Source organism: Jaculus jaculus, chromosome 11 (assembly GCF_020740685.1).
Source record: "Jaculus jaculus isolate mJacJac1 chromosome 11, mJacJac1.mat.Y.cur, whole genome shotgun sequence".
In the NCBI taxonomy this organism is placed as follows: Eukaryota; Metazoa; Chordata; class Mammalia; order Rodentia; family Dipodidae; genus Jaculus; species Jaculus jaculus.
The window spans coordinates 66,878,530-66,902,161 of NC_059112.1; the positions used below are offsets into that span (position 1 = coordinate 66,878,530).

The 23,632-nt window shown below is 37.0% G+C and overlaps 1 protein-coding gene across 1 annotated transcript in view; it reads left to right on the top strand.

Annotated features, from left to right (window-relative positions):
* Rsrc1 (arginine and serine rich coiled-coil 1) overlaps window positions 1-23,632 on the top strand; it is a 454,827-nt gene that overhangs the window by 278,411 nt on the left and 152,784 nt on the right. Inside the window, exon 6 of the mRNA XM_012947428.2 lies at window positions 7,483-7,534. Coding sequence (XP_012802882.1) covers window positions 7,483-7,534 — 52 coding nt within the window. The remainder of the gene's footprint in view (window positions 1-7,482; window positions 7,535-23,632) is intronic.

Sequence of the window (23,632 nt, forward strand, 5' to 3'; positions counted from 1 at the left end):
GTCCTCTTACCGCTGCCTCCCAAATGCTGGGATTAAAGGCACATGCCACTACACCAGGCTAAATGCAATGAGCTTTAATGGTTAAACATCTCTCTGAAATTGAAAAAAAAATAAAAAAGGCTCACACTATATCATAACCAAGAAGGTCTTCCAAGATTTTTCTGTCAAAGAACTCTTCAGAACATATGAGGACATTCTGATGCTTATGCTTTCAAATTCTTAGTTTTCTAAGGATCTTGCAGTCAGAATGCCGTTTACTTCTGTTCATTCTAGTTATGTACTGCTTCACCAAGTTTCATATTTCTACTCGATGTGGCATGTAGGTGGTAAAAAACACAAACTGTCTTGGCTCTGAGAAATATTTTGTTCTTTGCAGTATTGGTCTTCATGATAACTTAAATTGTTGTAAAAAATCACAAATTTTCTTAGACTAGACTTGTTTTTCTGCATCACCATACTTACTTGGTCAGTTGCTTCCTTTAGTCAGGGTACATAAACCCAGTGTTCCACATACTCTTTCCTCCATCATCCTGATGGGAAAATTCATTTCCCATTTATCATCACAAATGTAGAACCTCCTTACCTTAAGAAACACTAGTGGAGGGCTGGAGAGATGGCTTGGCTCTATTAAGGCACTTGCCTGGGAAGCCAAAGGACCTAAGTTTGGCTCTCTAGAACCCACATAAGGCAGATGCATATGGCAACACATGTGTTTGAAGGTCGTTTGCTGTGGCTATAGGCCCTGGAATGTCCGTGCTGTGCCCCACACTCCCCCACATCTTTCTCTCTCTCTTTCTCATAAATAAATGAATAAATAAAATTCAAAAACAATTAATTAAAAAACAAAATGTCACAATCTTCTGTTAACATTTTACTTTAATATTTCAATTTGATATTATATATAAATTTTATAAATCATGCTTATATACATGGCTTGAAGCTTGGTTTTTGTCAACTACTTTTCTTATAGCCAATTTTCTTGTAGCCAGTTAAATATTTTTAAAATGTGTCTCTTCCTATTGTGCCCCTCTGCTTAGGCCCCCATTATCTCACCTGAACCAGTTTAATTCCCACCTCACTGAATTCCTTGCCACCACTTAAATTTTTTGGTTGTGTGTATTTTAGTTTGTGCAAGTGCAAGTGTGTGGTGTCACAACATGCATTTGGAAGTCAGAGGCTATACCTGAAGGTTGATCTTTGCCTCTCCACCTCATTTGAGGCAGGGTTCTCTCTGCACTTTCACTCTGCTGTTGTTTGCTGCACTGTCCACATGCTTCTGGGAAATTCTCCTGTCCCTGTCTCCTATCTCATGGTCAATGTGGTGGGATTGCAGAAACCTGCTATGGCTTCCAGCTTGTTAGATGGATTTATGGAGGATCAAACTCAGATATTGCAGCTTGAGTAATGAACACTTTATACACTGAGTCATTTTCCCAGCCTTACTAGGGTGGTCCATCAAAGTGCAGTTCTGATCACATTATCCTTTTATTTAACTTCTTTTGAGTATTTCCATCTTCCATGGCTCGGGGCAACATTCCTCCTGAAAGGTTCAGATACTAGTTTAGGCTTTGCTGATCATAAGGTTCCTGCCACAAATAGTCAACTCATGGAGTTAAGCTCAAAAGCTATCATAAACAATTGGCATGACATTGTTTTAACTTTTCTTAGGGCAACACAAATATCTGTTCACCCCAGATAGATCATGGATGACAGAGTAGCAATTCTACCAAAGTCCACCTTGGGGAACTAGTGAGTTAACTGGCTAACTTACAGAGCATGGATGAGGGTTTACTCACAGGGACATGGGTGACTCAAAGGCAGCTGGATCCTGAGAAAGTCCACCCCAACAAAGGTAATGACTTAGGAACAATGCATCCCAGTTGAGTGGCTTCTCCTCGGCAGATATTATTGCTTATGAATCTTCAGGAACTTCCTGATACTTGTAACTTCTTTACTTCCTGCATCTTAATAAGCCTCCCTCTAGAATGAAATATTTCAGTTCTGAAAGTGCCATACAACAAACACACATAGCATTCTCCAGTAAAAGTACCAGGTCTCTGGTTCAGGGCTATAGCTTATTATTACCAGTTCTGTGATAGACAAATGTTCTCACCACCTTCACATCATGTTGCCTAAGTTTTTGTTTCTTTCATGGAAGCAACATTCACATTCGTAACTTTTTCTCAGTATAACATATTCTTATCACATAGTTACTGATTCCAAGACATGTTGTTTACCAATAGAAAAATAATCAAACATATCATGTTAATTTCTTTTTTATTAGATTAGAGAGTAGGTCCTTATTTATTTATTTTAATAGACAGGTTGTACTCTTACCCTCTCAGCCCCTCACCCTGAATCTGCTGAGGGTCTTCTTTGGTAGAGACAGAGAGGCTTCAGTCAGTTTCTGTGCTAGTGGGGGAGGAGGGTTATACAGGGCCTCAAGCTATTCCTGCCCACCCTGAGGCTATTGAAATCTTTCTGTCTTCTCTTCCACAATATTCCCTGAGGCTTGGCTGGCAAGAATGGGGTCTGACTTAGTGCTGCTTTCTCTGTAGTCTTTGAATCTCTGTGTTGATGCGGTTTGAGTGACCACAGTGTCTGTTGCCATCTCCATGGAACTAGCTTTCAGGCTAGCCATGCATATTGTGTCTACACTTCCTGTAATGACTTCTGGATCCTGGTAGATGAGATGGAAGTGACCTATCTCATGGTAGACAGTAGGTCCTCTCTTTTTGCTGCATTTGTTGTATCCTTTTTCCCCAGTATTCTGCACCATCTTTATGAACAGAACAAAAGTGAAAGCAGAGTGAATTAAAGGGGATAAGCCTAGTTATTTGGGAGATTTATAATTTTATATCCACTCTTCTTAAAGAGCAGTGGAGGTTCTTTCTGGAGCTTATTGCTTTCCTATCCTAGGAAATCTGGCTTGGTTCCCAGAACAAGATATGAATTCTCCCCCTCTGAACAAGTCTCATGTTCAATCCATGAGCAGGTGGTTACCTGTATCAGCTGTGTGCCACTATTGCACAAGTATATAATTCTTTTTTTAAGAATTATTATTGAAAGGTGTATATTTATTCTTTTTTTAATATTTTATTATTTATTTATTTATTTGATAGAGAGAAAGACATAGGGACAGGGAGAGAGAGAGAAAAAAAATGGCCTCCAGCCATTGCAAATGAACCCAGATACGTGTGCCACCTTATGCATCTGGTTTACATGGGTCTGGGTAATCGAACCAAGGTCCTCTGGCTTTGCAGGCAAGTGCCTTAACCACTAAACCATCTCTCCAGCCCAAGTATATAATTTTTGCTCAACTGGTTGATTTAGTAACTGGAAGGATCTTCTGGTTCTTCCATCTGTTGGCAACTGTTATTCTCCAGCCACTCTCTTAGCACTTTCCAGCACTATGATGGCTAGCCAGGAGGGAACAGGATCCCCAGTTCCAGCATGGTCACTGGATGTCCTGTGGCCACAGGGTGTGGAGTCTTCATCAGTAGGGACTTACCTGTTAGCTCTTGCAGGTAACTTAAGTGTTTTGTCAGTGGCCTGTATTATTTTGGGAACCTTGTGTTTTCCTGACCAATAATTCACTGTGTGGCGGAACCCAATTCTGGTCCTGGGATTGACCAGCCAAAGCCAATGGTTTTAGGGTTATGCTTTCTCCACCTTTTTATAGGGCTCTTCTCTTTGGGCCCGCCCTCCACGTTATGGAGGACAGTACCTTGTAGAATTGATTCCAGGAAGATGGTTTCTATGGAATTGATTGATGTTGTTACTTCCCCCTATGCCTTCCTCTACCCCCAGGCCTTTCTATCCCTCCCTCATCCCTCCTTCCCTCCCTTCTTCCTTCATGCCTTCCTTTCCTGTCCCCTCCCCCCTCCCCTTCCCTTCCCTTCCCTTCCCTTCTCTCTTCCTTTACCTATCTTCATTTTAGTATCACATCCATATTGTTGATATTTATGATGACTTACAATTAACTAATGCTGGTCCAGGTTAGGAACCACATATGAAAAAGGTCATGCAGCATTTGCTTTTCTAACCCTATGTGACCTCACTTAGCATGATTTTTTTTTCCAGGCCCCCCCAATTATCCTGCAAATTTGGTTGCTTCATTGTTCCTTGCTGCTGAGTATAATTCTGTTGGATATATGTTCCATATCTTCATTATCCATTCATTTGTTGATAGGCATCTGGGCTGATTCTAGGTCCTTGCTATTGTGAATAGAGAAATAATAAAAATAGTTGAGCACATGTCTCTGTGACATATAGTAGAGTCTTTAGGGTGTGTGCCCTTAAGAGGTATGGGTGTATCTAATGATAGTTCTATTTTCAGCCTTTTGAGAATTCTACATGCTAATTTCCATAGTGGCTGTACAAGTTTGCACTCCCACCAGCAGTGGATTATCCACACCCCTGCCAGCATGTGATGTCATTTGAATTTTTGATAGTTGCCATTCTGACTAGAGTGAGATAGAATCTTGTAGTCATTTGCTTTTCCCTTATGAATACAGATGTTCAACATTTCTTTAGGTGTTTAATGTTGATTTATATTTCTTCCTTTGAACACTCTCTGTTCAGATCCTTGTCCCATTTTTTTGAGTGGGGTGCTTGGTTTAAAAAAAAAATGTTTTTATTTTTATTTATTTGACAGAGAAAGGAGAGAAAGAGAATGCACTAGGGCCTCCAGACATTTGCGCCCCCTTGTGCATCTGGCTAATGTGGGCCTGGGGGAATCGAACCTGGGCTTTGCAGGCAAATACCTTAACTGCTAAGCCATTCCTCCAGCCCGGTGCTTGATTTTTTTTACTGTTTAGGCCTTTGCACTCTTTTTAGATGCTAGGTATTAAACCTCTGTCAGAGGTATAGCTGGTAAAGATTTTCTCCCTTTCAGTAGGTTGTCTATTGACTCTGTTGATGGTTGGTTGGTTTGTTTTTAATCTGTGCAGTACCTTTTTTATTTTCATGAGGACCCTGTTATTGAGTGTTTGTCTAATTCCCTGGGCTACTGGAGTCTTATTCAGAAAGTCTTTGCCTACTCCAATATCTTGAAGTGTTCTTCCTACATTTTCTTCTAGTTCATTTAGAGTTTCAGGTCTTATATTGAGGTCCCTGATCCTTTTGGAGTTCATTTTTGGCAAGGTGTGAGGAGAGGATCAAATTCAATCTTCTACATGGGGCTTTCCAGGTTTTCTGACTGTTTTCTTTGCCCCAGTGAGGGTTTTGGTTTCTCTGTCAAAGATCAGGTAGATGTAGTTACTCAAACTCATACCTAGATCATTAATTATATTCCATTTATCTGTGTGCCTGTTTTATGCCAGTACCATACTGTTTCTTATTACTGTGTCTATAGTATAAATTCAGGTATGGTGATACCACAAAAGGTCAATTAATATTAATTCTTAAATGGTATTTTTTATATTATTTAGGTTGTTTAGTTTATTGATAACATTTATATAAATGTATATGGCATAGTGAACCCTTTAGTTCTAAGGATACTGTTAAGTGATCTTTCATCAGCCAAACTTTCATATGATCTATGTTTGTATTCTGTCAATACATTATGCAAAACATGTCAAAGAAAAGGTAGTTCTTGCCTCATCTATCACCCTGTATCAAATCAAGGATCAGTTTTTAAAAAAACAACTTAAGTAAAACCTTTGTATGGACACACCATATGTTGGCACCATTATTTCCTTCCTCCCTGTCCCACTCCTCTAAGGGCCCTCCTTAGTGGGTTGCTGAAGTTCACCATGGAGTTGTGGGTTATGAGTTCTGAGAGCACCAGTCAGTCATTACTGGGGGTCATTGCTTGTGGATAGTGCCTCCTACACTGTGGCTCCTACATTCTTTCTGGACCCTCTTCCTCAAAAGTCCCTAAGCCTTGATGGGTGTGCTTTAAGTCTACCTTAGTGTTGAACTCTCAGCTGCTTCTGGATTTCTGCTTTGGTGCATTTTGTATGTCTTCAGTATCTATCTCCATCATCCCATCCCAGATTGTCAGGCTCATCTTGAAAGCAGCACTCCTTGTTCACCTCACAGTTCCTCTGTGGTTTTACCTGGGCCCTATCTGCTGTGTGAGGGGTAGTTCATCTGCTGCCAGGGAGTCAGCTATCCTTGTCTTGTTGATAGATTTTGGCTGCCCTCGGTTCTCACTGAAAAATAAAAACAAAAATAGGTTCTGCAATGGATAGTGAGATCAGGATAGGTTAAAAGGGGTAAGCATTGTTAATTTAGAGAATTTTTCATAGGTTTAGCCTCACATTTAGATAAGATTGTTGGGAGCTTCTCATTAGAGTCCATAATCTTGATCTCCATAGGATTCTTACTTAGTTCCCAGTTTCAGTTATGGGTTCCTTTCCACTGAGTGGATCTCATGGCCAATCAGAGAGCCACTGGTTACCTGCCTATGCTGTGTGCCACGATTGTACAGGTGTGTACCTCCAAGTTCAGCCAAATCTCTTGATGTTCTGCATCAGCAGCATGTGGTATCTTCAGCGATAGGGTCTTATCTTTCACCTCAGGCAGGTAATCAAGTGCTTTGACAGAAGCCAAAGCTGATTTAATAGTTTTAGGACAGTCAGTGGGAACGGAAAGTATGTAAGGTACATTACATCTTATCTGCTTCATAATTGTTCATGTGTAGTTTTAGGGTCTTATTTGTCTGAGGTACATAATTTCAAATTGCCTTATTGAAATCCATATAGGTCACTCACATGTTTACATATGGAAAGAAGTAAAACAACTTTTGAATCTTGCTAATTGTGTCCAATTTACTCAATATTCAATTTGCAGTTATTTGTTAATTGTTCCTGCTTATTGGTATAGTATTGGATGTTAGAAAATAGATGCGATCACTATAGGAGTCCCCTTGCTACCTGAGACTTTAGGCTAGGCAAGAATACCAGTTCACCTGCTGTCTGGGGTGTCAAGGCCATGTTGGTTATGGCCTTAGGAACTAACTACTGCCTTCATTGCTCCTAGCATACAGGTTGGGTCATGTAGCAGGAGACTTTCCCTTTTTCTCCAACACCCATAAAAAGGGACACCCCTCTTTTTTCCTCAGAAGTTGAAGTCCCTCTGGCTTCAGTGAGCCTGTCATACTCTTGCACCACATAGTAACCCTCTCTAATAAATCTTTTTCCTAAAAAGGAAATCTGTCTATGAGGTTCTCTTGATGTAACCTGTGTTTTGGTACCTTAACATTGGGTAGTAACTAAACCTCTTCCACTAAGAAAAAAAGAACTCTGTCATTTTGTCATCATCTTATTGAAGAATGTTATTTGATAGGAAAGGTGAAAGACTACATGAGGAAGAACTGCTATAGTGGAATATTTAAGCTTTAGATACATATTCTTATCAATTGTGATAAAGTTTTCTCTATCATCCATCCATCCATCTATATAATATATAATATATCTACTAATTTAAAGCTCCATTTATTATAACCTCTAAAAATCTTTTATGGTTGATTTTTAGCCTCCAGCTGAGCAGGCCAAAGCCAGACTACAGTTGGTCCTTGAAGCTGCTGGTAAGTGTTGATCAATAACTTACATTAATGAAAAAATAAACCCCACTTACACCTGAGATAACATCAGTTCTTACCAGTTCTTACTGACTTTCCCAATCTAGATCAAATGTTTGGCTATGTATTACCTGAACTGTTTTTTAATATTTTATATTTTATAATTTATTATTATTATTATTAGCAACATTTTGTATGGATACATCAGGTGTTAGTACCTTCTTTTCCCTCGTCCCTGCCCCCATTCTGTTGGAGACCCTTCTCAATGGGGTTGTGGTTTATGTGTTGTGGGAGCAGCAGTCATTTATTTTTGAGGGGAGCAAATGCCTCTGGGCATGATGTCTCAACCTGTGGCTCTTACAGTCTTTCTGCCCCCCTCTTCTGCAAAATTTCCTGAGCCACGGTGAGTGAGTTTTAAAGTCTCCTTTAATGATGAGCTCTTAGGAGCCTCTGGATCTCTGCTTTGGCAGGTGTTAAGTATCAGGGCCTGTCTACTTCACCCTGGAGCTGATTATCAGGAACAGCATGGAAGCAGAACTCATGATCTTCTCCTCAATTCCTCTTGTGGTTTCAGCTGTGGCTTGACTGAAGTGCAAATGGTAGTTTATCTCCTTGTGTTTCACTACCTTCTGAAAAAGAACAGATTGGTGTACCCTCCAGAGCAGGCTATCCAGGAATTGGGTACCCAGGGTCCCTTCAGTCAGGAAGGTGGAACAAGGGCCAAACTGTTTTTCTTTACCTGTTTACTTATAATATTGACATGAACTTTAACATTTCAGTTTGTGACATCCAGATTATTGATTTTATCTTTTATAGAATGTGCTTTTGGTGGTATGTAAAAAGAATACCCCAAATCATGGTTTATCTTCTAAAACTTTTATACTTGGATTTTGCATTTATGGCTAAAATTCACCTTTATTTCATTGTTGTAGAGGGTAAATTTGTTAAGATTTTCATTGTTTTAAAGAAGCAAAATTGGTTTCATTTAATAATGTTTCCTATGATATTAAACTAACTTATCAGGTACCATTTAATCTAAAAATGTTTATTTGTCAATAGTACAATAATGTCATGATGTTGATTTTAGATAGCATTTTTACCTCTTAAGGATCCATGTTTTGTTTTCTATATGCAAATATTTTAACTTTGAATCTTAATATACTCTTCAAAAATGTATATAAGTTATTTACTCAGTATATAATTCCCAATGGGACAAATTGGGGATTCTTTTTAACCTCAAAGATAATTTCAAATGGCCAAATGACAGTTATTGTGTTTTTAGTATTCATTGAGAAAATACACACACACACACACACACACACATACACACATATACACACACACGCATGTGTGTGTGTGTGTATACATATATATACATATATACATAAATATATACATATATATATACAAATATATATATATATTTAAGATCATTAGCTGTTTGCAAAGTAGATTCTTTTTTTTTTAATTTTTTATTTATTTATTTGAGAGCGACAGACACAGAGAGAAAGACAGATAGAGGGAGAGAGAGAGAATGGGCGCGCGCCAGGGCTTCCAGCCACTGCAAACGAACTCCAGACGCGTGCGCCCCCTTGTGCATCTGACTAACGTGGGACCTGGGGAACCGAGCCTCGAACTGGCGTCCTTAGGCTTCACAGGCAAGCACTTAACCGCTAAGCCATCTCTCCAGCCCGCAAAGTAGATTCTTTTCTGAGGTTGATAACTTTAGAAATGAATTTGTGGGGTTAGAGGGTATTGATATTTAGGATGGCTTTTCAATGCCATGCTGAATTGTTTTATATGAATATTGTAATATTTTTTATTGCTTGTAGTTCAATGATCATTTATGTCAGCTTTAGTTTTTTGATGATAGTTCTGTAAATATATCACTTTCTATGATGTAATGTATTGTACTTCTTTGAAAACCATGTATTGTTGCTTTTAATGAGACCTATTGCATCAAAGAGAAAGTAGATGGATAAATGTGTGGAATACAGTCAAATATAGTACTCATTTTCAAGGTTTCAAGATCTTTGTTTCATGATGAATTCAGATGTTCGTTATTACAAAAAAATAAGCATACTGTTGGAGGGACAAGAGCTTGAGTTCTGTCTTATAAAGCATGCATTGGAGAGTGTTACCTAATCCTTGTTTATGATGAACTGTTTATTGGCATTGAATACATTTAAAACTTGGTGTAATTACCAACTGCATTTACTTTTACAAATATATCTGAAGTGAAAGCCTCTTACTTATTAGCAGTTTCTTCCTATCTATTTTATCCCTAAGATTTTGACTAGTTGGGCTTAATGGCACATACCTTTAGTCCTAGCTCTAAAAAGGCAGACGTGGAAGGATCACTGTGAGTTTGAGGCAAAATTCTTAGTTTCAGGTTAGCCTGGGCTAGAGTAAGCCCTGTCACAAGGGGGGGGGGGGGAGACTTTGATAACCATCTGGCTGCCTTTTATCTGTATATTTCATATGAATGGAATCCATATTTGGAGTTTTTGTTTTGTTTTGTTTTTTCAAGGTAGGGTCTCAGTCTACTCCAGACTGACCTAGAATTCACTATGTAGTCTCAAGGTGGCCTTGAACTAACAGCAGTCCTCCTACTTCTGCTTCCTTGTTCTGGGATTAAAGTCATATGCCACCGCACCTGGCTTTTTGATCCCCCTCTCCCCCCAGGTAAGGTCTCACTCTAGCACAGGCTGACATGAAATTCACTGTGTAGTCTCAGGGTGGCTTTGAACTCACATCAATCCTTCTACATCTGCCTCCTGAGGTTTAAAGGCATGTGACACCACACCTGGCTCTGGATTTTTTTTTTTTTTTTTGTCATTCATTATACTCTGTTTTGGAGATACAGCCATGTAATACCATGTTAGTATTTTATTCCTTTTTGAAAGTATTTTTATTCACTTATTTGAATATAAACACATGTTTATGGGCACAGTAGGGTCTCTTGCATCTGCTTTACATGAGTGCCTGGTTTATTTTCTCAATGAGATGAAATTCTGCCCCACACATATTGTTGCCCACCTTTAAACCTAGCACTCAGGAGGCTGAAATAGGAGTTTGAGGCCACTCTAGGGCTACAGAGTGAGTTACAGCCCAGGCTTGAATAAAACCTTACCTAGCAAGCAACTAGCAAGGATATCATGAGTGGGGAAAGAGCTTAATGGGTCAGAGGGCAATGGAATACATGTGACATCAAATTAGAGGGAGGGAACCAGCCACAGGTGGCAAACAGAGAATAGGAAAGGGCATTGTTGGAGGAGAGTGATTGGGAACAAAGTTTAATGATGTCAGTGTATCAAAATGATATAATTGAATCCATAACTCTGTATACTCCCTAAAATATTAATAAGTTGCAACTCTCCAGATCCCACATAAGCCAGTCACAGAAAAGGTGAGGCAAGCCCAAGATCACATATGCCCACTAGGTGGCACAAGCACTTGGAGTTTGATTGCAGTGGTTGAGGCCCTGGCACATCAACACATCTCTCTCTCTAAAATATAAAATTGTTTTTTAAAATTTAAGAATAAGGCTGGAGATATGGCCTAATGGTTAATGGTCTATAAAGCCAAAGAATGCAGGTTTGATTCCCCAGAACCCAGGGAAGCCAGATGCATGAGGTGGCACATGGGTCTGGAGCTCATTTGCAGTGGCTGGCTTCCCTGGCTTGCCCATTCCCTCTCTCTCCCTCTTTCTCTCTCTGTCTGAAATAAAATAAAAAAAATTTCAAAAATACATGTGATATAATTTTAACAAGTTAAATGGATTTTATAAGTATATTAATAATTTCCTTGACATATATGACATAGTCTGGCTTTTAAAACCTAAACTTTAAGTAAGCTGGGCATGGTGGCTCACATCTTTAATTCCAGCACCTGGGAGGCAGAGGTATTAGGATCACTGTAAATTTAAGGCCATCCTGAAACTACATAGTGCATTCCAGGTCAGCCTGGGCTAGAGAGAGACCCTACCTCAAAGAAAAACTATATTTCTACTGTCATGAGAAAACTAGGAATTTCCTTTAATTTATATGTGGTAAAACAACTGTCTTAAAATATTTGCTTAACAGCATTTATTGCACTATCTAACTAGTACCTCTTACCCTTTTCATCATGCCTAAAGTTTTCAAAGTACCTTCACAAGTCTTTTTTCCTATTCCTCACATCATTACAAGGTGAGGTAATTAAGTGCACTTTACAAGTATAGTGAAAACATAAATGACTTCTCAGTGATTACATAGCTGATCACTACCAGACCATAAAGGAAATTAGGTTACTTCTGATTCTTGAGCTGTTTTTATTCATCAGTTAAATCTTTGAGTTATGTTAGTGATAAAGGAGGGTAATAGAAAACATTACAAAATTCATACTTTATTTTATTGGGCTTAACCTATAATTACCTTACAATAGAATAATTTCTAGTCTTAAATAAGCCTTTCATTCTCAAGTGTTTTCATTTTCTTTTTATTAATATTATTATTAATGATATTTTGTATGGATACATCATGTGTTGGCACCCACTTTTCCCTTGTCCCTGCCCCCATTCGGTTGGGGACCCACCTTAGTAGGTTGTAGGTATTCCCTATGATGTTGTGGTTTATGTGTTGTGGGAGCAGCAGTAGTTATTTTGGGGGGTAGATGGAATGCATCTGGGCATGATGTGTTAACCTGTGGCTCTTACAATCTTTCTGCCCCCTCTTCTGCAAAGTTCCCTGAGCTGTAGTGGATGAGTTTTAAGTCTACTTCAGTGATGAGCTCTTAGGAGAGACTGGCTCTCTGCTTTGGTATGTGTTGAGTATCCTCAGGGACTGTCTCCTACATCCTGGCACTGATTATCAGTCAGGAATAGCAAGGAAGCAGCACTCATCATCATTTCCCCAATTCTTCTGTGGTTCCAACTGGGACTTGGCTAAAGTGTGAGGGGTAATTTATCTCCTTGGGTCTCACTACCATCTGAAAAAAAAAAAAAAAAAAACAGATTCTCCAAGAGAGTAAAGTCAGTGTAGTTTAAATGGGATAAGCATTATTAATTTAGGGAGAAATTTGATGAATGTAATCCCTCTTTTAGCCAAAGACTAGTGAGAACTTGACTCTAGATAGCTTACATTTTGTCTCCGTAGGATTCTGATCTGGTTCCCAATTCCAGATACAGGATCCTTACTAGAAAGTTATTGGTTGCCCAACAAGCCTGTGTGCCACTATTGTACTGGTGTGTACATCCTGTCAGGGTGTTTGCTTCTGAGTAGCTTAGACCTCTGGTTGCTTAGACCATAGTTGGCCACTTCCCCTCTGTAGCTCGTGTAGCATTTTCCAGTACTAGGCAGGCTACCTATCTGGGGATTGGCTTTCTTCTGTATTCCAGCTACATCTCTCCATGCTCTGTGTCAACAGGATATGGTGTCTTCAACACTAGGGTCTTAGGGCCTCCGGTGGGTAATAAAGTGCTTTGACAGAAAGCTGTTTTGATTTGGGTTCCTCATAGGTCTCTCTGATCAACAGGTCAATGTGGACAGCAGCCAGTTTCTGGTACTGGGAGTTATAAGCCAGAGGCAGAAAATTTTTCTCTTAAGTTTATGCTTCATCCCACCCTCTCCAGGGCCCTACTTTTCAGGTGATCCCCCCTTACTCCTTTTGAGTAAGGTTTCTATGGTACCACCATATTTTGGATTTAGTTTTGTTTTTGTCCCCATCCACCACTCCTTCCCCTCTCCCCAAACCCTTTTTGCCCTATTGTCTGAGTCTCAAGTTGCCTATCAGGTGTGTCAGCAACTCAAGAAGATCCAGATTAGGAACCACAAATAAGTAAAACCATGTGTCATTTGTCTCTCTGTGATTGTATGAGTTCATTGAGTATGATCTGTTTCAAGTCTTTCCATTTTTTTTCACAAATTTCATAGTATTGTTTTTTCTTACTGCTGAGTAGAATTCCATTGTGTAAATGTACCACAGCTTTGTTATCCATTCATCCAATGATGGGCACCTGGGTTGATTCCAGTTCTTAGCTACAATGAATTGAGCAGCTCTAAGTATGGTTGAGCAAATATCTCTGTAGTGAGGCATGGAACATTTAGGGTAAACACCCAGAAAGGAAATAACTGGGTCTGTTGGTAGGTCTATGTTCATGCTTTTCAGGAATCTCCATATTGATTTCCATAGTGGTTATACAAGTTTACATTCCCACCAACAGTGGATAAGGGTTCCTCTTTCCCCATATCCTCACCAACATTTGTTGTTATTAGATGGTTGGTTTTTTTTTTTTTTTATTCTTCTTTTGTTTTTTCAATGTAGGGTCTTGCTCTAGCCCAGGCTGAGCTGGAATTCACTATGTAATCTCAGCTTGTCCTCGAACTCACAGCAATTCTCCTACCTCTGACTCCCGAGTGCTGAGATTAAAGGCATGCACCACCACACCCAGTGTTATTAGATGTTTTAGTGATTGCAATCCTTACTGAATATTTTAATTGGAGTTTTCCTAAATATGTGTTAGTCATTTACATTTCTTCCTCTGAGAACTCCCTATTCAGTACTCTGTCCCATTTTTGGAGTGGGTTATTTGATTTTTGTTGTTGTTGTTTAGTTTTTTTGAGTTTTTTTGTAGATTCTCAATATTAGGCCTTTGTCAGTGCCATAGCTGGCAAAGATTTTCTCCCATTCTGTGGGTTGTCTATTGGCTCTCCTTATGGCATATTTTTCTGTGCAAAAGCTTTTTAGCTTTATTACACCCCATTGGCTGAGTGATTGTTTAATTTCCTGGGCTACTGAGATTTTGTACAGAAGTCTTTCCCAACTCCTATATCATGGAGAGTTCCTCCTATTTATTCTTCCAGTAGAAGAGTTCTAGGTCTTATATTGAGGTCTTTAATCCATTTGGACTTAATTTTTGTGTATGGTTAGATGAGTGGGTCTAGTTTCATTTTTCTACATATGGTTAATCCAATTTGTCCAACACCATTTGTTGAAGATGCTGTCTTTTCTCCAGTCTATGTTATTGGCACCTTTGTCAAAGATCAAGTAGCTATAGTTACTTGACCTAAGATTTGGGTCTGCAATTCTTTTCCACTGTTCTCTATGTCTATTTTTATGCCATTATCATGTTGTTTTTGTTACTATGGCTTTGTAATACAATTTTAGATGGGGTCCCTCCAGAGGTGTTTTTGTTGTTCTTATTGTTGTTTGCTTGTTTGTTTCTCCTGAGGCTATGTTTGGATATCCGACGCCTGCTGCAATTCCATGTGAATTCATTTTTCTCTATCTCTGTGAAGAATGATGCTAGAATTTTTATTAGTATTGCATTAAATCTGTATATTGCTTTTGTTAGAATTGTCACAATATTAATTCTACCTATCTAGGAAAACAGGAAGTCTTTCCATCTTCTTAAGTCCTCCTCGATTTCTTTCTGGAGTTTTTAAAATGTTTTCAGTATGTAGGTCTTTCACATGATTGACTCATGAACCAATAGCAAAGTTGATAATGTCTGTTAAACTTCAGTTGTTCACTTACAAAATGAAAATAAGAGTAATAATATGTGCTCAGAGGTTTTATGAGAACTAAATAAATTACTATAACAGTCTGTAGCATTCAATATATGAGTGAGTATTATATAAATGTTAGCTGGCAGGGGTAGGAATAGTTTTTAATGGCATCTCCAGAGGTTTTATGAGGTTACTAAAGAAAGTTGAGTCATATGTTCTCATACTAGCATGCATGAATTCAGAACCTTCCCTTCTAAAGGAAACAAATGAGTAATATATTAAATAGTTGAATTGCACATTGGTTAAACCTTTCATCAAGGGTGGGTGGGTTTTGTCAACTTTGGATGTTCTATATAAAACTGAATAAATTCAATGCAAAATCAAATGGATAACATTTATTTAACTTTGTTTTCAATAATTAACTTGATTTTTGGCATTGTGCTGTACCAAAAAGATACAGTTATTATTTTGTAAAGATTTAGGAACCTGCTTTTGAAAAGTGTCTATTTATTTTAGCATTCATTACACATGTTTATATTTGAATGGCTTTTATTTACACCTAGTAATATTTAATCAGAGGAAAGCTCTCTGTGAGAGTCTGTAACAATATCACAGCAATTGCCATCCTTGAGCAGATGTTAAGCAGACAGTAGCTGAATGTTAATTTTAAAGAAGGTGCTATGTTTAAGCCTAGCTGAAGTATGTTGCATGTGGGCTTTCTAGACTCGAGCACAATGCTAGACCTCTGGGGAGAATTTTAAAGCTAAACCTCTTTCTTTGGGGTCCTCTATATGGACTCTCTCAAGTCAGTATAAAGCAGATCATCCCTAGGCTAAAGCCCTTCAGCTTTTGTTATTGGGCTCTGTAGACCTGTAATTAGGCCTCCTGGCAGGCCTTGCAGGCCAGTTAATGGTCATATGGAGTTTCTGTGAGGCAGACTGGCTTTGTATAAATCCTGGATAGGAATATGTTTATGGGTCACTTCCTACCAGGACCATGCTTTGTCCTTATGCCCTGCGGGCTGACAGGGAGCAGGTTCCCTTGACCATGGACTGTTCACTGTGCAACTCAAAATCTACTCCACTAATCCCCAGTGTAAACAGAGGATTTAGAAGGGCTTCTGTCACTTACAGTTGCCAATTCACTTGGGTGTCTGTGAATTTATTTTCCCTGACTTCATTATCGAAAGACTGACAAATGCGTGAGATTTAGATATTTGTTTATGTATCAAATATACAGGTCTTTTTTTCCCAGTGGATTTAGAGTCATTACAAATAATTTATCTAGTATGAAACTATGTAATGAGTTTCTTTACAATTCCTCTTTAATTTTTTAAACTTTTAGCCATTAGAATACTTGGACTGATAGGTAATCTTTTCTTATGCAAGGAATTGTAGGCCTCTTTTTTTTATAAGAGTAAAGTAATATTATGGATAGAAATAGACTACAAGTGATCATGAAGATTTCAAGTAAGTAATAATAAATAAAAACTAATTCAATATATTTCTTTGCTATGCATTTTATACTAAAGAAAAATTCCATCTTACTGTAACAGATCTTTTGAAAGGGTCATCAAATAATTTTATAAAATGCCTAGTTAACTGATTCATGAAGTGCTCAAGATGACAGGAGCCATTCATTGAGCAAGTGCTGTGTGGGAAGTATTTTGTGCATTTGATTCATGCCTCATATCCATGTCTCCTAGTCAAGTACATTCTAAGAAAAGCATTAATTAAAATTTCATTTTTCCATTCTATTTAACCTGGCTTTGCTAAAATTTTCTCTCTCTTACTTGGATTATATTGGGATTAGATTCCAAAGTCATAAAATTCCTAGGTCACAGTGCAAAAACACTGTCACTTCTCACCCTGTGAGCCAGCTTTTCTTGTAAGGGAAAATGAAATGATGAACTCATTCTCAAGTATGTTTTAGTAAATCAGTACTCAGGATTTCGCATTTTGTGTTATAAAAATGGTTCATGACAGATGTGGCTGAAAAGACCACATACATAGACTGTAAGATTTTAGTCTGGTGGAACTAATAGGATCACTCATTACATTTTAGACCCTGGGGTCTCTTTTTTTTCTTTCATAATCATCATCATAATAAAAAAAAACTGTTTAAATAGAGTGGCCCTTTTGGTGAATGAGTATATCATCTTTCCTTAGATTTAGAAAAAGTTGATGGCAACAAATGACCCTTCCTTTTTCCCAAATAATGCTTTGATTCATGTTTATTTATTGTTAATTCTTTTAAGTTTTTTGTTGTCCTTGATCCCATAGAAGTTAAAATTTTATTTTTATGTTTTTAATTTTTTAAAGTTCTTTAGAGAATATAAACCTATGAAATAGGTTGAGTTTTTAACAAAAACAAATTTTATTAGTGCTCATATAATTTGTGACAACAAGAAAAATATAGAAAGAAATTTTGTTTTTCACTGGTAACACCATGGTTTTTATAACTTGTCTTTACCAATACTTAAAAATGTACATGGTTTTCGGAAACTTTAATATATTATTAATATATTATATAGTATTAAATTTTTTTTAAAAAGCTCCTGTACATTGTGGATAACATCATTCTACTTTAGTATTTGCCAAAAGATAGTATTTTTGTAGAAAAGTGTCTAAGATGGTGTATATCACCCTAATAGTAGCTATTGTCTCTGAGCAGTGGGATTTAAGAGTTCCAGAAGCATTACTTTTGGTTTGTGGTTATGAAGAAATCTACGATTTAATTTAAACATGATGAAAGTTCCCTAGTATTTAGTGTGAAATACAATGAATGTTGACAAATGTGTATAGTATTGTAAATACCACCAAAATTTTTGATAAAGAATGTTTACATTACTCCAGAAGTCTTTTGGCACTCCTTTGAAGTCTGTTCTGTCACCCATTTCAAAGACCTTAGCAACTACTAATCTGTGTTATGCCTCTAGTGTGGCCAGTTGTATAAGGCATTGTAGGAGGAATCTAGGCTACAGCCTTTTGATTGTCTAGCTGGGTGCTCGGCATAATGGGAATGGGATTGCAAAGGAATGGGAATGGATTGGGAGTGCCTGAATTATATGGTAAGCACAGTTTTAACTTTTTAAGAAATTGCCAAAATATTTTCCTACATGGGTGTACCACTTTGTATTATCCCATGCAATGAATGAAAATGTATTTACTGGCCAACAGATGTTTAAAAAATATTCAACATCCCTAGCCATCAGAGAAATGAAAATTACAACTTTGAAATTCCATCCTACCAAAGTCTAAATCAGTCAAGAAAACTACTGACGACAAATGCTAGCAAGGTTGTGGGGAGAGGTGAACCCTTATTCACTGTTGGGGGACTATAAACTTGTGTAGCCACTGTAGAAAATCTGTGTCGTTCTCAAAAAGCTAAAAATAAAGTCACCCTTAGTAGCAGAGGCCAGTAAGTTGAAAAGGAGACATAAAGGGAAAAGAAAGGAAGAGAGGAGGATACTTAATAGGCTGATATTGTATATATGTAATTACAATGATTGTAATGGGGAGGTAATATGATGGAGAATGGAATTTCAAATGGGAAAGTGTGGGGGTGGGGAGGGAGGGAATTACCATGGGATATATTTTGTAATCATGGAAAATGTTAATAAAAAGTAAAAAAAAAATTTTTCTATCCCATGCGTGCATGTCATAATGAATGTAGATGGAAGCTAAATAAATAAATAAATAAATAAAGTTACCATCTGACACAGCTATACCACTCCTGCGCATATACTCAAAGGATGCCATATCCTACCATAGAGGGGATATCTGCACATCCATGTTCATTACTGTTCTGTTCCCAATAGCAAGGGAATGGAATCAACCTAGATGTCCAACAACTGATGACTGGGTAGAGAAAATTTGGTACATATCAACAGTGGACTTTTAATCAGCTGTATAGAAAGATAAAGTTATTAAATTTGTAGGAAAATGAATAGAACTGAAAAAAATTATACTGAGATAATTCAGGCCCAGAAATTGCATGTCCTCTCTCACTTGGATCCTAACTTTAATGTTTGTTTGTATGTAGATAAGCAGACTTAAGATTGACTATGGGATGTGATTCAGGATATGCAACATGTAATACAAAAGCAGAGAAAGCTATGTTAGAGAGATGACAACAAGGGAAGGATGAATGGCAGAAAGAGGGAGGAAGCAAAACAAAATTTCCTTGAAAACACCCTAATGAAATCTAATTTTTGTGTGCTAATAAAAAATATATACACTCAAGAGGCAGAGGTAGGACCATCACTTTGAGTTCAAAGCCAGCCTGAGACTACATAGTGAATTCCAGGTCAGCCTGGGCTAGAATACCTATCTCAAAAAATTATATATATATATATATATATATATATATATATATATAGAGAGAGAGAGAGAGAGAGAGAGAGAATATATAAAATTATATATATAGGGCTGGAGAGATGGCTTAGTGATTAAGCGCTTGCCTGTGAAGCCTAAGGACCTAAGGACAGTTAGAGGCTCAATTCCCCAGGACCCATGTTAGCCAGATGCACAAGGGGGTGTACACGTCTGGAGTTCTTTTGCAGTACCTGGAGGCCCATTCTCTCTCTGCCTCTTTCTCCCTCTATCTGTCACTCTCAAATAAATAAAAATAAAATTTTAAAAAATTATATATATGTATATATTATATGTATGTGTGTATATGTATATGTGCATATACATATATATATGTATATATATACATACGTATATACATATAGGTCTTTATCCACTTAATAAACTTTGGCTGTTTGTTTTCATTTGCTGACTTTTAAGACTTAAGTATATTTTGTGTGTAGTTCTTTTTAAAAATATTTTATTAGTTTATTTATGAGAGAGAGAATGAATTTAGGCATATCTGGGTCTCCTGCTGTTGCAAACAAACTTCAGATACATATGTCATTTTGTGCATCATCTTTGACTGTACATGGGTACTGGAAAATTGAACCCCAGACAGCAGGTTTTGCAAGCAAGTGCCTTTAACCACTGAGCAATCTCCCAAGCTTTAGATCTTTCTCATGTATATAATTTGAATATTTTTCAGTGTAATACCTATCCAGAGAGCACAATAAAAACTACACATTTTAGTCTAGAAGTTTTCTAGCTCAATTTTTATATTTATTTATGTTGATTGATGTTTTGTGATACTGGAGATTATATTCAGAGTCTTTCAAATGCTAAGCAATAGTTGTAGTACTCACCTACATCCTCAGAGCCTTTAAAATTTTCATCTTGAAGCAGGGTATTACATTGACCAGATTGGCCTTGTATTTACCATGTACCCCAGATAAGCCTCAATTGTAATGCCCTCCTGTTGTAGCCTCCTGGATAGCAAGAGTTACAGATGTACACCTCCATGCCCAGCTTCAGTTTTGCATTTATGTGTATGACACAATTTTATTGTGTTTTCCATTATAGTGTGAAGCATGAGTTAAAGTCTTTGCTTTGTGTTTAGGTATCTATGTATCCTCATAACATTTATTGAGAACCTTCTCCCATTGAATTGTCTGTGTACGTTTGTGAAATAGCTGTTGGCCATCTGAGAGTAGGTTTATTCTGAATTCTCTTTTCTATTCTATCTCTGTTTTTACTCAATATCTTACTACCTTGATGTCTTTAACTCTATATTGTCTTAAAATAAATTAGTATGCCCTCTAACTTTTTTTTTCTTTTAGAATGTCTTAGCTGTTCTGGTCCTATTCTTATATAAATTTCAGAACCAGGTAGGTTTTCTGACACAATCAGTTTGCATTAGGTTAGTAGTGCATGCTTATAATCTCAGCCACTTGGGGTGCTGAAATGAGAGGATTAGTTGAGGAGATCAAAGCCAGCATGAGCCACATAGTGAGACCCAATCCTCAGAAATATAAATAAATAATAAAAGCCGGGCGTGGTGGCGCACGCCTTTAATCCCAGCACTCGGGAGGCAGAGGTAGGAGGATCGCCATGAGTTCAAGGCCACCCTGAGACTACAGAGTTAATTCCAGGTCAGCCTGGACCAGAGTGAGACCCTACCTCGAAAAACAAAATAAATAAATAAATAAATAAATAATAAATGGTAAACTTCTAAAGTATTGCTATCTTAACAGCATTAAGCCCTGCACTTCATGAAAGCGGTATAACTTCATTCATTCGTTTATCTGAATTTTTTGAGTAAGAAAAAAAACATAAAAATGGGATGGAGTGATGGCTTAGTAGATAAGGCATTTGCCAGCAAAGCCAAAGAACCTAGGTTTGATTCCCCAGTACTGACATAAACCAAATGCACAAAGTGGTATGCATCTGGTGGCTAGAGGCCCTGGCTTGCCCATTCTCTCCCTCTCTCTACCCTTCCTCCTCCCCCTCAAATAAATAAAATACTTTAGAAAGATCTACTTTTCACCATTTATTTATGTAATTTATTTCTATCTACATAGTCTGGGGTGTCATTTTCACTATATAGGTTCTTGTTTAAGCTTCAGTTCCTAGTTGTTCATTGTTAATCTGTAAAAATGTAATTATTTTAATAATTTATTTTCTTTACCTTTTAGTTTTTGATATGAACAAATTTATTTTCTCACAAAGTAAATATCAGCAAAATTTCATTCAAGTATATGACAGCATTTAATTGAATCATTAAGTTATATTTTGTATCTGACAGGTCTGAGTTCAGATATCATTAGATTTTTGAAAAATTACTTGGATTTTCTATGTAGAGGCAGTCTTTCACCATTATGACATTAAGTATAGCTGTTTCATAGCTGCCTTTCTCAAGTTTAAGATTTTTTTTGTTCTGTTTGTGGTTTGCTTCAAGTTGTTTTTTTTTTTTTATTTTAATTCAGTGAGAGAAAGAGGCAGAGATAGATAGTTAGAGAGATAGATAGAGAGATTAAGTGAATGGGCACACCAGGGCCTCTGACAACTGCAAATGAACTCCAGATGTTCACACAACATTGTGCATTTGGATTTATTTGGGTTCTGGGGAATCAAACCTGGGTCCTTTGGCTTTGATGGCAAGTGCCTTAACCATCAAGCCATCTCTCCAGCCCTGCTTCAAGTTTATATCAGGAATAAATATTGCACTATGTCATATGCCTTTTGTGTATCTATAAAATGATATGTATTTTTTCTTTTTTATCTGTTGCATTTTATTGATTGATAGTCTACATTCTTGGAAGTACCACCACTTGAACTTACTCTTTTTCTTTTGATATATTGCTATATTCAGTTTTCTAAAATCATATATGTGTTATATCCACTGGAATTATAAATTCACTATAAGAAACATTTCTGTGCATGGTTCCATCTAAGAAATAGCTGTAAATTTTGTATTCCCCAGTAACATGCACAGCAGAAGCTTTTGCTTATTTATAATTGGTTTGGTGTGTGAATGAATGGACAGGTAAATAGTACTGATAACCTATTTAAATTTATATTAATACCTCATTGAAGCTAAGTTCTTACCTGGGGTTAAAAGTAGTTATGGAATTTTTTTTCTTACATGAAAGATGAATATATTATTCCACAATAATTTCTCAAAATTTTTCAATAAGCATTCCTTGTTTTATTCTTTGTAATTGCTTTAAGAGTAATAACAGAAGCTATCTATCTAGCACCTATGCTTGCTAATTCTCTGTTCTTAAAGTTGAAAACAGTAAACTAATTTTATTATGGGCACCTTAATAATTACCCTCCAATGAATGCAAAGAAATAAATTGGATACCTTTCTATTGTTGTGAGTGGGGACATGTATTATCTAAACCCAAAATTATAGCTTATCCCAATTATACCCACTTATATGTAATATGGCCCACAGAATATCCTAAATCAATGAGGTTAATTTTTCATATAAGACCACCATTTAATTTCAAATTTATATCTATATACGTTCACATAAAAACAAAGGTAAATTGACAAAAAGAAAATGAGGTGAGATGTGAGCAAGATGTTCCTCTGTGTTTCCTACACATCCTTCATCCATAAGTTGGGAAGGAAATCCCATTCCTCCCCAGACATTTAGACTTGTGGTTTCTTAATTTTCCTCATAACAGACACTGATATAGAAAGAACTCAATGAACTTTGTGATGGAATATTTGTAGATGCAAAAGGATACAGCTGTCTTCCCTTACCTGTATACAGTCCACTTAATATATTCATTACTTTTAAACCAACTGTGATCAAATGCTATCTTATTGTATAACTTTACATGTCTGATTTTAGAATGTCAGTGATATGTTACATATGCTCATAAAAAGTAAATTTCAGTTCTGCATTTAAAAATCTTTTAATATTAACACTTCTCAAGTTGTTATTAACATATATTAATTGTATATAATAATGGGTTTCATTATGACATTTTAATACATGAATATAATGTACTTTGATCATATTTGTCCCCTATTGTCTCCTCTGATTCCCACTGATCCTCTTTCTCTTTCTACTTTCATGTCTTCTTTTTTTGTGACCCAATGACTTTAATTAGGGTTGAGTACAGGACCATAAGTAATTAGTTAAGGGTATTTACATACTGGAGCATGGGTAACTTACTAGTGGTTTCGAAACTGAAGAAAATGTTTCTCTGTTCCCTAGAAAACATAAAACTGCCTATAAATCCTCAGAG